This window comes from Salminus brasiliensis, chromosome 1, assembly GCF_030463535.1.
Source record: "Salminus brasiliensis chromosome 1, fSalBra1.hap2, whole genome shotgun sequence".
Taxonomy (NCBI): domain Eukaryota; kingdom Metazoa; phylum Chordata; class Actinopteri; order Characiformes; family Bryconidae; genus Salminus; species Salminus brasiliensis.
Window position 1 is genome coordinate 54,667,277 of NC_132878.1, and position 15,262 is coordinate 54,682,538.

At 39.7% G+C, this 15,262-nt stretch overlaps 1 protein-coding gene across 1 annotated transcript; it reads right to left on the minus strand.

Annotated features, from left to right (window-relative positions):
• Positions 1-14,168, minus strand: LOC140550168 (desmoglein-2.1-like). The gene is made up of 15 exons (XM_072674038.1): positions 14,115-14,168; positions 7,958-8,083; positions 7,046-7,195; positions 5,880-6,021; positions 5,514-5,680; positions 5,210-5,344; positions 4,269-4,454; positions 3,625-4,049; positions 3,361-3,503; positions 3,013-3,234; positions 2,625-2,885; positions 1,958-2,091; positions 1,481-1,720; positions 1,162-1,365; positions 1-1,056 (listed from the first exon to the last, which is right to left on the minus strand). The coding sequence occupies exons 1-15, from the start codon at positions 14,166-14,168 to the stop codon at positions 1-3; spliced, it is 3,645 nt and encodes a 1,214-aa protein (XP_072530139.1).
• Positions 14,169-15,262: the final 1,094 nt, after the last annotated feature.

Below are 15,262 nucleotides of genomic sequence, written 5' to 3' on the forward strand. Positions count from 1 at the left end.
CTAAGCCACTCTTGACTTAACTTGGTTCTCTACCTGTCCCTGACCCAAACCCTCCACAAGAGTAAATGTATTAGTTCGTTTCATCACTTGTTCACTCGTTCCAAGTACAACTTTCCCATGGTTCATTCCCCCAGCGCCCCTCTGCAGTGTACTTACTATGACTGGCTGCAATTGTGCTTGACCTGCCTGACTTCCTACTAGTACCTGACCTGGATTCTCCAATAGAGTTATCCTGTCTCGCTCACTCTCATTCACAAGTACAACCTCTCGATGATTAAGACCTTGAAGGCCCATCTGGAATGTTTTTGCTCCCCCAGGTGTTAATTGTGTTGGAGCAAGTTGCCCCTGCACCATAATGAGATTCTGATGAGTTGGAGACACATTCTGAACTAGACTTTGATTGAGTCCATTCATTTTCTCCCCTAAAACCACTTGTCCAGGTCCAGTGGCATTCTCCATGACAACAACATGCTCACCATTGAGTAGGGTTCCATTGTTAAAGCCAGATGTATGTCCTACCACCGCACTGGTAAGACCAGGGGCATGTCCGTCAACTGAATGACCATTTGTCACGACAATCCCCTCTGACCCAGCTTCTCCAGAAAAGGAACCTTGATGCATCCAACCAACATTTGCCTGACGCATGATAGATTTACGCTTACGTGTACTGGGTTTAATGATGGCACTCTTTTCTGAATCTCCACTAACTATGTCTTGTTGATCACCACTTAGGGTTCCCTCTGTACTGTAATTTTGTTGAAGAATCAACCCTTCAGCTCCTGCTACTCCATTGACAAGGTACATGCTTTGCCCTAATCCAACAGAAGCCTGTCTTGTCAGAAGAACAGTGCTGGGTGCCTGCTCGACCATGTAGTACAAAGGTTCCTGAACCACTAACACATGGTCTTGGATGGAAGTATTCTCACTCACCAACACGGAGGCTGGTGGTGACTCAGCAGTAATGTTCTCAGCCGTTTTCAGCATGTGACTAGAGCTCAGATGATCTGTAGATCTTTCACAGGTAACATGTGTTGCCATGTCAGTGCTTGCACTGCTCTCAGTAGCTGCTTTGGGGAGCACAGGCTCTAATTCAGGCAATGTAAATGCATTGACCTGGGCAGGGGTGCTTGAATTGGTATCAGTAACTGCTTCGGAGATAACAGGTTCTAATTCAGGACATGTGAATCCACAGATCTGGGCCAGGGTGCTGAATTTTGGCCCCAGGCCATTCAGGAACTCCAGGTCTTCAAATGTTTCAATAAGGTCCTCAGCATTCACTGAACTAGCAGAAGATCCCTGCCCCTCATAATTATAAACCAGCAGACATTCATTGAGTGTTGCATGTTCTGCTTCATATCTAGCTTTCTGCAAAAAACAAAAAACAAAAAAACAAATACATACTTTATATTAAGAGTCTCACTATTAGATGCATTTTTAGAGCTTGTCATCAATGTGTATATGCACATTCCGTGTCACTTACCTTTGTGAAATATTGTTCTAAAAACACATCTGACAATGCCATGTCATTCTCTCCTAAATACTGGTAGTTGTCCTCTTTTGAAGTACTATATATCATGCCCATTGTGTCCATCTGCTGATAATCATAGTCAGGGGTTTTGAAATTGGTGTTTACAGCCATGCTTGAAGTCACATTGTTTGACTGGACCATGGCAATTTCAGACTTTATGGCAGAGATTGGAATAGCCAGCAGAGGAACCTCCTGCAAACAGAATACTAGGTTAATAGCTAGTAGAACAGCTAGTGGAACTAGCAGGAAAGGCTTTTATTATGTAAGCATAACACTGCTATCTAAACAATACACTGTACCATTATACAACTCTACAAAATGCGCAATGTGTTTCATGACAGTCCTTAAGTCCCCAAATGCCCACTGGTACTTTTAAAGATTTCATGCAAATGATATTTCTTGCAAAAGGAGTATTGTATGAATATTTACCCGGTCCTCGCCTCGTCCTTCAGTGTGATAGGGAATTAAGTATTCTTTTGTGTCAAATGGTATGTCAGCAAAATATTTTGGTAAACTACCTCCTGCTGTTCCACAGGAGCAGGTCAAGAGGAGCCCAAGCACCGCTAAAAAGCACAAGTACACATCATAAATGTCAGGATGGTAACATACATTAATTTCAGTGACCTCTACATGCATATTTCTTTATAATGTTTAATGTGTAATTTTTTATGTTAATTCTGTAGCAGTATAAGTGACAACATACACTTTTAATTGAAAAAATATAATAATTCTGTGCACAAGTTGCACCTTGACCAGATGCTTCTCTGCAGAATTCTGCTTGGATATTTTGACCATACTTGGCAGCATTGGTTCAATTCAAATTGTTGGATTCTAGGCACAGTCCATACATTTTAGGTCATGTATATATAATTTAGTTTTGATGCCAGAACCACCCCAAAAAAACAACAAATGTGCCATATCCTTGTTGTAAGTGTTCTATTAAAGATGCCTGTTGCCACTCATTTTGCTCTAGAAAAATAACAAAGAAGCCCAATATTCACATGCCAGTCATGTTCATGATGAGTGAATGCAATCTTTCAAGCACAACTGATGAAATGGCAGAAAGTATGTAGACATTGCTTGAACCTGTACTCACAGAGAAGGATCAGGAATCCTAGAAGTAAGAAACCCATGCCTGCTGCACCCAATGAGGTAGTGGCAGCAGTTTTAACAGCAGCAGAATTTCCTGTCTGTGACTCAAGAAGGCTGCATGTTCCTTCTTCTGAGCAGGTGCATACCACTATGTGGAGGACTTGTTTGTCTGGACAGGCCATACCCTGTTGATCTTTGATTTCCATGGTGACCTTGTAGGAACCAGGCCACAACCCTTCCTGTGGCAACAGTGCAGCTGCTGCATCTGCGGGGATTCAGGATCATGGTAATGACTTTCGGATTGTAGATTTGTTGGTCATATGTACAGAACCTATGTGCGTGTGCTCTAGCCTCGACATTTGCAGCCAATATTTCAAAAGTATGGAACTTACCACTTGTCCTCTTCATCTGCCATTTCCCTTGTGTCTCCTCAGGTATCAAAAGGAACTGAAGGGGAGCGCCATTGGGATGGGCATCTGCATCCTCTGCTGTCACATTCACTTCTGGGGCATCACTGCATACGCGTTGCACCTTGCTGAGCAGTGTAGGACAGTTATCGTTGAGGTCTTCTACTTGCAATGCAATGGTTCCTGTTGCGGTCTGAGCAGGCAGATCTAAGAAAGGAAGTTTAGAAATGAAATCCACTGATCTGATTTTTCGAATCGGTCAGAGATAAATTCGTTAGTGAGATCTATGACAAATATCCCGGCTAGAAATGTAGTGTTTACACTCATTTTTACCATCTGTTATGCAGAGGATCTTGGCATAATAAGTTCCATTGATGACATGTGGTGACTCTCGGTCTGGCATCTTGTTCAGTTTGATCTCAGCTGTGTTTTCGTCAATGGACAGCCAGTTAGCAGGGTCATAACCTTTAGCATATCTAAAAATAAATGAAGTACACTTTAAAAACTAATGTTTGTAAATTGACTCCTATCTTATGATAAACTCTGATTGTTAGTGTTGCAAGTTAAGGGACATCTAGAATCTATAAGTACACTAACCTGACATTAGCTGCTTCTTTGCCTGTGTCACCATCCATGGCAGGGTAAGTGGCGATAACTCTTGGAATGGTACTGCCTTTAGGGTTCTCCGACACAGGCACAAGTTTTGGATTTGGCCCATACTTGGGTCCATCTGGCCTGTTGTTCACTTTAACCTTTAACAAGTATGTCTTGCCCTTTATCGCTTGTCCTCCTGAAACAACTGTTCCTGGACGTCCAGCTCCGCCTGGTCCACCACCTGTGCCTATTCCAAAACCTGTTCCTGTTCCCCCACCAGTGCCTGTTCCAGCACCCCAGCCATCACCTGCTCCTCCTCCAGCACCACCTCCAGAACCAGAACCCGTCCCTGCTGCAGCTCCCGGAGGGGCTTTGTTTGCCACAGCTACATTCAAATTTAGATCAGAAACTGCCTCATAGTCAACAGGCTACAGAGGAGAGGGAGAAACAATAGTCACAGTAAGTGACTAGTTGCCAGTAATTGATAACATTAGTACATTATACCATTTATCTAGGCTTATTTTCCCAATCAAAAAACCAACAGACTATTCCTTTATATACAATATGGAGACATATATATGTGTAGTAGTACTTCTGGGTGTAAAGCACCCCAACTCAGGTGTATGTAAGAAAGTATATGGATGGACCTTGACTAAATACAGCACTCCCTCGTTTGTGTTTGGGTCTGTTTCAATGTTGAAATATCCATCTCCATTTCCAGACACAATCTCAAATACAGCCAGCCAGTTGTCTGTCCTTTCTTCATCTTTGTCCAAGGCTTGAATACGTAAGACTTCAACATCCACCACATTCTCGTCTACAGACACTGCATACTTAATAGAGAAACATCAATCATTAAACCTGAATTCTTTCCTAAAATACCTCCTCCCTCGATATGCTGAATGTAAAAGGAAATTCATATTTGATGAGAAAACTGGTGTAAAAGTCATGATATAAACCCATTAGGAAATCTAATATATGTGAATACATAGTTCACAAATATATATCATTTATTTGTAAATATTCAACCCTTAAATCATCATTTCATCGCTATCACCCAAAAACCTTGCCAGCCTCTGGCACCTGGCAGCTTTACAGAAGAAGGAAAAAAACTTCCTAACTTTCAATAGAAGTCAATGGAAATTCCAAAGCATTTCTATTGGTCTATTTACAATCATGAGCCAAAACCTTCAAATGCTAACACAGCTAGCAACAGCATGTAGCAGCGGGATGTAGATACTTATATATTGTATTGTATTATCTTTATAATTCGGTCAAAGAAAGCTTGTAAGGCACTACACAGCCTTCTAAGGCACTGGCTTGTGAGTTAGTATGGGCAGCAAAACATTGAGCTAGCTACCTTGAGTTTTAGACCTAGTGAGCAAGAACATCAGACACTGTGTGCTAGAACATGGAAAATACACTCAGCCCAATACTACTTTAATATGGTATTCTTAATTATTATAATAAAAAATCATGGTAATACAGAAGGGGTTAATAGTACAATTGAAACTGTAGCAGAAATTGTATATATTTTTTGATATAGTATCAAAAACTGAAATGTTTAACAGCATAGAGAATGATTTACCTCATCTTTCTCCAGAGTGGGCACGTTGTCATTAATGTCCAGGACGTGGATCCTTATTGTAGCTGTTGCTGTGTTGCCACTTGCAGCTCCACCCATATCAGTGCCTTTCACAGTTAAAATGTAGGAGTTCTGTGCCTGATCGAGAAAAGAAAAGCCAAGAACTGGTGTGAACGGTATAAATGTGTGACATTCAAATATTGAGAATGATTCTAAATACATGCATATTGTTGTTTGATGTTATCAGTGAAATCTCTGTATGACAGTAAAAGTAGTGTTTTTACACAGAATGATTAGAAATAAACACCTCTCTATCCAGCGATGAGTCCTTTACTGTAATGCAGCCAGTGTCCTTATCAATGGCAAAGTATTGCTTGCCATGTGGTTCCTGCTTGATTATGCCAAAAACAATCTCAGAGTGAGGAGTGCCTGGCTCATCTGCATCCGTAGCATTGATACAAGTTACAGCCGTCCCTGGAAATTAAGAATTTAATAAAGACCACTGGCCAAAAAACAGGCTCGCAGTAACACAATCAGGATGTTTTTCTGTTGAAAATGTTTGGAAGTATTGTGAAAACGGGTCTTAAGCAATAGGCCATAATTCAGCTAACCATCATGCCACACCCTGATCTTTTTCAAGGTGTAAATGCTTTTAACAGCAGATCAGTCTCACCTGCAGGACTGCCTTCATAAACGTTAGCTGGCTCTGGTGTAATAAACACAGGCGGGTTGTCATTCTGGTCCACCACAACAAAGGGTAAGCTTATGTCATTTTCAGCAATGGTGTTGTTTTTATACCATGCAACACCTACCAGCTGTGGAAAACAGTAACAGACTTTACAGGAGAAGACAACAATGTTCTTAACTTTGAGTGGAACTCATTGTAAAATATCATCTTATCTATTCATCCAGATTCATTTACACAGTCTACAGAGCAGCTACAGGTTCAAACCATGGAGAAAACAGACAACAAACAGACAATAATGGAGAAATGTGGTTTTCATTGGACAGCAGTGATGACATTATTGACTCTCTCTACACCTCCTGATTTGTACATTCAGCTTGTATATGCATGTAAAAAACTGCACATTACATTAAAAAACAGGGTTGTGCTTACTCTATTAACAATTATAAAGCCAGCTGCATACAGTATCTATTTTCTGTAGAATATCTCATTTTAGTAATTGGATATGTTATATCCGTCCTAATGTTCTGGTTAGTTTTATATACATTATATATATGATGTTATGTCACTCCATCTGGCAGGAAATGTGGAAAACAGTGAGAGATATGTCAAACTTCTAATCTCTTTATTTTGTAAAAAATTGACAGTATCTTAATTATTTGTCATCTGAATGAATTCAAAAATCACTGCATGAAAACCTGTCAAACCTATGTTTTGTTTTTTTACCATAAATATGGACATTTAATCGTCACTATTAATATAGAAAGATGGAAGTAATGTAACTACACAAAAAGATGGTAAGAATCTTAAGTGTGGACTGTGCAAACATTTAGTGTCTACAGATGTTGTATTTATGTATCACCACTAGTTATGTTATGAACAGATTTTGAATTATATATATATATATATATATATATATATATATAATTCAATATCTGTCAAAAATAATTGTCAAAGTTGTGACAAAATAGAAACGTTGTGACAAAACTTTCTTGTTCTAAGTAGGGCTCCCGAACAGGCCCCACATGGACATGTTAGCTAGAAAAATGCTATTTATTAAACATTAAATGTGAACTGCAAGTTTAGGACACACAGTTAAAATCTATATCTATACATTGCTTACTATGTATAAAATATAAAACACACATCCTCACATCATACTGGGGTACATTCTCTCTGTCCAGGACATCTGTGATCCGGACCTTTCCTGTTTTCTCATCCACCACAAATAAATTATAGGGTGGCTTGTCGGCTCCCGGACCCTTCAGGCTGTAGCGCAGTTTACCACCGAGATCTGAGCCGATCTAAGACAGTTTCCACAAAAACACATATAAGCGTGAAGTGCAACATAAATCAAATGTAAAGATAAAAGTGCTGCTAGCTTCTATTTGACATGTACTGTACAGTAAAAGTACATCAACACAATACAACTCATATCTTACATCAACACAACTACACTGTTTTAAGTAAGAAATTCCATCTGTATACATACAGATGAAACATGTTTAATTTACATATTTTTATCACGTAGTTGCAAAGCATCCTTTATTTTATGTCAGAGGGTGGTTTGCACAAGGCACACAAGCGCCCAGATACACATATGAAAACATCAAGCCAGTGCAGACCTCTTAGGTAAGCATTACACCAACCACTGGAGTCCACTTAAGCCCACCCTGGCACTAGAACACAACATTGGTATTCTCATGTTCCAGGATGACACCTGTTGGGCGTGAACTTCAACAGATATGATGGACCACTAGGACACCAGCAAAACCAAGAGACCTCAATCCCAGTTCTTAATCTTTTGGAACATCATGTGAAATGCTGAAATGGACAAATATAAACTCTCGCTAATATGTGCTCCTAGTTCATGGGCTAAAATAGAAATCTCAAGACACTGGTGTATTAATAGAAGAGATGCATAACCAAGTATTTAAAAATAAATGATGCACAGGACCCCCTTTTTTGGTCTGAGGAGCTTATACTACACCTAGCATGCATGTCTGTATGGAAACTGTGCTAAGTTGTATATTTGCATGTGACCCATACTGCCACAGTTGTCTTACTTGGGCGATGAAATCTTCTTTAGTGTAGTCCACATTCTCTATGAGCTTCTTTGCAGGGATAAGCCACTCCCTTTTGTGTCGTTCATTCTTGGAGGTCTCCTTGCAGTGCACTGTGTTGGCCAGAAGCTGAGAAAACATAGAAAAAGTGAGGACTGATCAGTTTGTAAATCAACTTTAATGACTTTGTTATGCCTTAAATGGATTCAACGGGCTTCTTAACTAAATCTGAGTGAAGGTGAATTAACTGCATGGTTTCTTTTTGAGTATAAACCACATGTGCCTCCAGCACTAGCAGCAGACTTGCCTTCCTCATTCTTCTAACTTAGTTGTACCAGTTTGCATTGTTATCCATGCAATTACTGAATATCTGAATTATTAGTCACAGATGTCAGAGGCTATTGTGGTTATGTATAGTCAAGCTAATGTGTTTTTCTTTTAAATCTATGCAATTAACCAGGTGATGGCAGGTAATCAAAGGAAATTTGATAGGTACTGTCAGCCCCTCTGTATCGCACCCTCCCCCGGGGCGATTCCAAGATGCCGCCCACAGGCCCACATAAGGACTTCCGCCTCGTTTTCGTTCATATGTTTGGTTCACTCGTATCGATTCATGATTCAGTTTTGTTGGTTCATGTGTTTCACCTGGGACTGGGGTACTTCAGGAGCCTCTACACAATCATTCTCTGCTGAGAATTGTATCGTTTGTAACCATGAGGTCACTCGAGAGGTTCCCTGTATGACTAGAGGTGTGTTACGGTCAGCTTCGGCTCGGTATCCACGTTCAGGAGCAGGTCACCTTGCTAACCACATTTTCAGCAAGGCTTGTTTGCTCACTGTCAGGATTCACTGGCTACCCACGTCCCAGCTGCCGCATGCTGCCGTTTCAGGTTGGGTCGGCTTTGTTGTTTTGTCTAGCTGCTGGTTCCCCAGCTCTTCTTGTCTATGTATTGAGCACCGCTGGAGTGCCCGCTCAGCTCCCAACTCCTCCCAGTCCCAGGTTTGTTATGTTCGGCCATTGTGTTGTCATGTTTTGGTGTTGTTCACGGTTTTCCCCTTTCATTGCTGCTCATGTTTTTCGTACTCTTAGTGTTTGTGTGTGTGTGTGTTTTTTTAAATAAAGCCTCTTGCTTAGATCTCCATCTCTGCAAGTGTTCGTCCTTTCACGTCTGGCCTAGCACGCCACGACAGGTACATACAAAAAGGACGGTGACTCAGAGTGATGAACACATAGAGGTAATATAAAACAATGGGATGACCCAATATGCAAATGGTTTGCATCAAGAGCCAAGGGAAAACATATACAAACACTTCTGTGGTCAATCTGACAAGTCACTGTATTTAATTGAAACAACAGAAATGACTAAGTTTCACTCAGTTACATGAATTTCAGTGGCAGAGAAATGAGTGAAACCAAAACCAGAAGTTAACTCAAAAGTTACAAAAAATAGTGCCCGTCTCATCAGATTTGCAATGAAGCTGAAGGAAAGACTTGGTTATACAGTCACATGCTGGTCATACAGTCATTTTACCTCCAGCTCCAATGACAAGTGAAAACAGGTTAACAAATTGTCTACTTAAAAAAAAAAACTATATAAAACTTTTATAACTTTTATCCCAATATGTGAAATTAAGTACATAAAAAGTAACCAGTAGCCAGTAACCACATATGACTGTCTTTAAAAAGTAACTTTACAGGAGAAGAAAAAGAATCTTTCAATGGAAGTCAGTGTAAAAAGATTTTAGCAATTGTGGAACATTTCAGTTGATTCGTTCATCCTGACCAAATTGTAAAACACAATATACAGAACAACTGCTGGATTCAAATGATATCAATGAAATAAAAATGGAGAAAAAAGAGTAAGAAATGGTCATGCAATAATTTAGCGCAACAGGGATGATACATATATGATTCATTTTTTCTGAATATATTGAGCTCAAAACCAGCCGAGTTATGCAGTTGATCCTGAATAGGGCTTTAGGAGAAAACCATTGATCCTGACCATGAAGTGAGACCTCTTCACCTCCTCCCACTGTTAACACTCATGGTATTTCTCATGAAGTTCATTTGTTTGGGTTGTGTGAGTTTCCTCCCATGATGGTTTTGTATGTGTTCCAAAAATCTAGATTTGCATATAAGAAATGAATAACGGAGGAAAAAATATAAGTGATTGACACATAGCCACCTGCTGCAGCATGACTTGACTCCAACATTTTAGGATCACAGCAATTAAAACCCATAAAAAAAAAAAAAAAATCGGGCTATTCTTTAGTAATAGAACTTTCAGCCTGTCGGCGTGTCTGTAGGCTTTTTAAGGGGTTAAAGTAATATGAATGAAAAAGGCAAATATTTGAGATTGCTGAGTAAAGTAAATAGTAAGATGGAGATGTGTTGCTGAAATAAATCAAGTCAGTTCACTCTATCTTACTTATCTAACTTTTTATTTCAGAGCTATTCTCATTTCTGACAGATTCCATCCTTCAAGATAACTTGCTTCCGCAATTATCTTTTCTGTTTTAAGTGATATGTATTTGCTGTATAAGTAATATTTATTATAGAACAAATATATGTCATGTAAGACACTTGTAAACTTACACAAACATAACTGTGCAACCAAGTTAGCTACTTTATTATATAAAATATCTCTATTCAGAAGAATGCTCTGAATTCCCATGATTAAATTGGGACAGGTTTTTGCAAATCACTAAAATATGTTACATTAACACATTAGCTTTTTAAGTTATGTAGTTTTACTGAGAATTGTGTTGATGTATTTTATTCATTGGCAAATGGAAGGTGTTCTTCTATGGAGTTGCTCAAATCGCCCTTGGTAGCACCTTCATTTGGACGAGCGCAGCATAGTTGGTTATGTGTTTTTGCACTGTGGGAGAGTGGAGGCTCAAACCCACAACCCCAGGTACCTGTTGTGCCATTGTGCTGCCTTTACATTCTAATCATGCACATTCAATACATTCAATTTTTCTAGGATACTGTGAGACATACCCAAACAAATTAAGTCTGCTGTGCTTTAAAATGGTACAGTGAAGATAAAAAAATACTCCATAAAACTGTAGTTGGTTTTATAATTTCTGATTACTTTGGAAATTAGTCATTTCAATGAAAAAATGAAATAATGATGGAATGTCTGCACACTGTTAGAATAGACTTACTTCTTATCATATTCCAACAATCAGATTTGTCTGCATCAGGCATCAGGCATTTCTTTTGTCTGATGATGACCAGCCTGATCAAAAGTTTGCGATAAAATATGGGAGCCTATTCTAGCAGAGTGCAGACATTCCTCTTTATTCTCATCATAAGATATCAATACCTTCAAAGAAATATCATGACTTAAATGTTTGTTTGGCTCGTTGAATATGGACATGTGTTTGAGTTCAACACCCATTGTCTTCAGGCTCTGCATATTTACATATTAAGCATGTCATCTCTTGCTATCAGATTCCCCCCCAGGCTAACTTCCACTGGCTTGCTCTTGTATGGTTAAAATAATCACCTGGCCTCCTTGTTGTTGCCTATAAGAGTAAGTTGTCATATTTTATGTTGCTGAGTGTGGCAATAAACTGACTGGGCATTACAGTGAGCACATTGTCACTCCCATAGTTTAGTCTAGTGAGTGTAAAGAAAGCAATTGTGTTGATGTGACCTACACACTGTGTGCAGAATTATTAGGCAAATGAGTATTTTGATCACATCATCCTTTTTATACATGTTGTCCTACTCCAAGCTCTATAGGCTTGAAAGCCAACTACCAATCAAGTAAATCAGGTGATGTGCATCTCTGTAATGAGAAGGGGTGTGGTCTAATGACATCAACACCCTATATAAGGTGTGCTTAATTATTAGGCAACTTCCTTTCCTTTGGCAAAATGGGTCAGAAGAGAGATTTGACGGACTCTGAAAAGTCCAAAATTGTGAGATGTCTGGCAGAGGGATGCAGCAGTCTTGAAATTGCCAAACTTTTGAAGCGTGGAAATTGATGAATTGAGGAATTGAGGAAAATGAATTGAGGAAAATCAAGCGTGAAGCTGCCAAGATGCCATTTGCCACCAGTTTTGCCATATTTCAGAGCTGCAACGTTACTGGGGTATCAAAAAGCACAAGGTGTGCGATACTCAGGGACATGGCCAAGGTAAGGAAGGCTGAAAAACGACCACCTTTGAACAAGAAACATAAGATAAAACGTCAAGACTGGGCCAAGAAATATCTTAAGACTGATTTTTCTAAGGTTTTATGGACTGATGAAATGCGAGTGACTCTTGATGGGCCAGATGGATGGGCCAGAGGCTGGATCAGTAAAGGGCAGAAAGCTCCAGTCCGACTTAGACGCCAGCAAGGTGGAGGTGGGGTACTGTATGGGCTGGTATCATCAAAGATAAACTTGTGGGACCTTTTCGGGTTGAGGATGGAGTGAAGCTCAACTCCCAGACCTACTGCCGGTTTCTGCAAGACACCTTCAAGCAGTGGTACAGAAAGAAGTCGGTATCGTTCAAGAAAAACATGATTTTCATGCGGGACAATGCTCCATCACATGCATCCAAATACTCCACAGCGTGGCTGGCCAGTAAGGGTCTAAAAGGTGATAATTATGACATGGCCCCCTTGTTCACCTGATCTGAACCCTATAGAGAACCTGTGGTCCCTCATGAAATGTGAGATCTACAGGGAGGGAAAACAGTACACCTCTCTGAACAGTGTCTGGGAGGCTGTGGTGCCTGCTGCACGCAATATTGATTGTAAACAGATCAAGCAACTGACAGAATCTATGGATGGAAGGCTTTTGAGTGTCATCGTAAAGAAAGGTGGCTGTATTGGTCACTGATTTGTTTTTGGTTTTGTTTTTGATTGTCAGAAATGTTTATTTCTAAATTCTGTGTTATATTGGTTTGCCTGGTGAAAATAAACAAGTGAGATGGGTATATATTTGTTTTTTATGAAGTTGCCTAATAATTATGCACAGTAATACTTACCTGCACACACAGATATCCTCCTAAGATAGCCAAATCTAAAAAAAAAACACTCCAACTTCCAAAAATATTAACCCTTGATATTTATGAGTCTTTTGGGTTGATTGAGAACATAGTTGTTCAATAATAAAAAGAATCGTCTCAAATACAACTTGCCTAATAATTCTACACACACTATATTGGTGACTTGAAACCCCTTGTCCCAATTAAATTATGTACATAAGATTTATATTCATATTTCTAATATTTATTATAGTTTTTATTCATATTTTTCCAGTGAAACATTTTTTTGTTGCCACCCAGTGGTTAGGACTGTCCATCATGCAATGCCACCAGTGCCGGGAGGGTGAAACTACCACTAATGCAACATTACTTGACAACTGAACACACTGGGCTCTATCTCATTGCTGTCTTACACCCCACCAACAGTCTATTTGCACACCTTAAGGAGCATCGGTTGCGATAGCACAGACACACTGATGCCCTAAATCAAGCTGTGCACAGCACAGTTGATGGTCCACCTAAAAAGATTGCTAAAATAGGGCCCTTAGCACATGCCTTTTGCGTGTTTCGAGTCACGCAAGCTGTGCTTCTCCTGCAAAGACACACTGACATGCCCAGATCAAGCTGCACAGTGACAGGTTGACGTCTCACCTTAAAAGTTCACTAAAATAGGGCCCACAAAAAGCCAGGTCTGTTAAATTAGCAAACAGACACCCACACTGGCTAGCATTGCACTGAGTGATGGGGGACTCACTCAGAGAGAGTGAGGCCAATGTTGGCTGTCACTGGACATTAAACCGATGATCTCCCAATGATAGGGTAAATGCTTAGACGGACACCCCAGAAAAACACAGTCCAGAAATACAACTATTATATCTATTTAATTAACCGACTGCAGCACATAATGCTGGAATAACAACATCTACAAAATCTGAAAGAAAGCTTAATTCTGTGTAAATAAATTTCAAAAATCTATTCATCCAGAAAATTCTGAAACTTTTACTAAAGTTGCATTATTAGCTATTGGATACAACTGTTTCTACAGCGTAACCTTTGTTCTATCAGAACAAAGGTTACAAACAGCATAAAGAAATTTTAGTCTTGCTATGTTCCCAGGATCAAAGCTCAAATTCTGGACATGGAATTTTCAAGGTGTCTTCACAGCACTTACCTTCACAGCAAGGAAGAGCAGCAGAGCCTGGCCCAGTGAAGAGCAGGTAATCATTGTGTATAGGTCGGAACACCTGAAGCCAAGAGAGAGCAGTTATATCTAAAACCTCTCAGAGATCATGTTTATATGCACCTAGGTGCCATCTGAATTAGCCATACCCACTCGAGGAGTGGCTGTCCATTAGTGGGTTTGTACATGTGTGTGTGTGTGTGTGTGTGTGTGTGAGTGTGTGTTTGCTTGTTTCAGGTGAAATGCAGTATGTATGTGTATTGGCTTCTCTGGAACTTATGACGTTTGAGGAAAAGGTGAAATTAACACACACACGCAAACAGAGAGAGAGAGAGAGAGAGAGAGAGGAGAGAGAGAGAGAGAGAGAGAGAGAGAGAGAGAGAGAGAGAGAGAGAGAGAGAATTAATAGTTCCAGCAGAAAACAATTATCTCAAATGTCATTATGTGTTCCAGAGAAATACAGTACAAATAAATATATATATATATAATTTTTCATTTGTGTGTGTACATAGTGCTAAACTAGCCCTACCCACTCTTACAGTGACTTTCTATTCTTGGAAATGGGAAGGTGTGTGTTTGTTTATTTTACTAAAACTGAGTCACTTTATGTGTACTAAATATAAAATATGACAGTTTATGTTTTTGAATAATAATAAACACAGAATTTGCAGCAAACAGGCCCAAATTGTTAAGTGAGCATGAGGCATTGCTATTTGGTGGGGGACTCACTCTGAGTCAGCAAGGCCAGTTTTAACTGTGGCATCACTGGGCATTGAACCAATGACATCCCAATGATAGGGTCAAGGCTTAGACGGCTGCATCACCAGACTTTTTTTATATCTTCTGTTACTATGCCCAAATAATTAAACTTTGGATTTATTTGTCTAAAGCACACGGATCCAGAAGCCCTGGTCTCTGTCTAGCTGTTCCTTGGTAAACTAGTCTAGCCCTGATGTCCTGATGTTTTCACAGCAAGGGTTTTCCTCATTTGGTCAAATGGAGATCAATTGTCTGTATGATGAATATTTTTTATGGTTTTCATGGGGTTAAGTTTTAATTCATGGCTACATGAGAGAGAGAAGAGATTTTTCCCTCAAATATATCCCTAGCTAGTTTAAATAGTCTGGGCTAATCTTGTT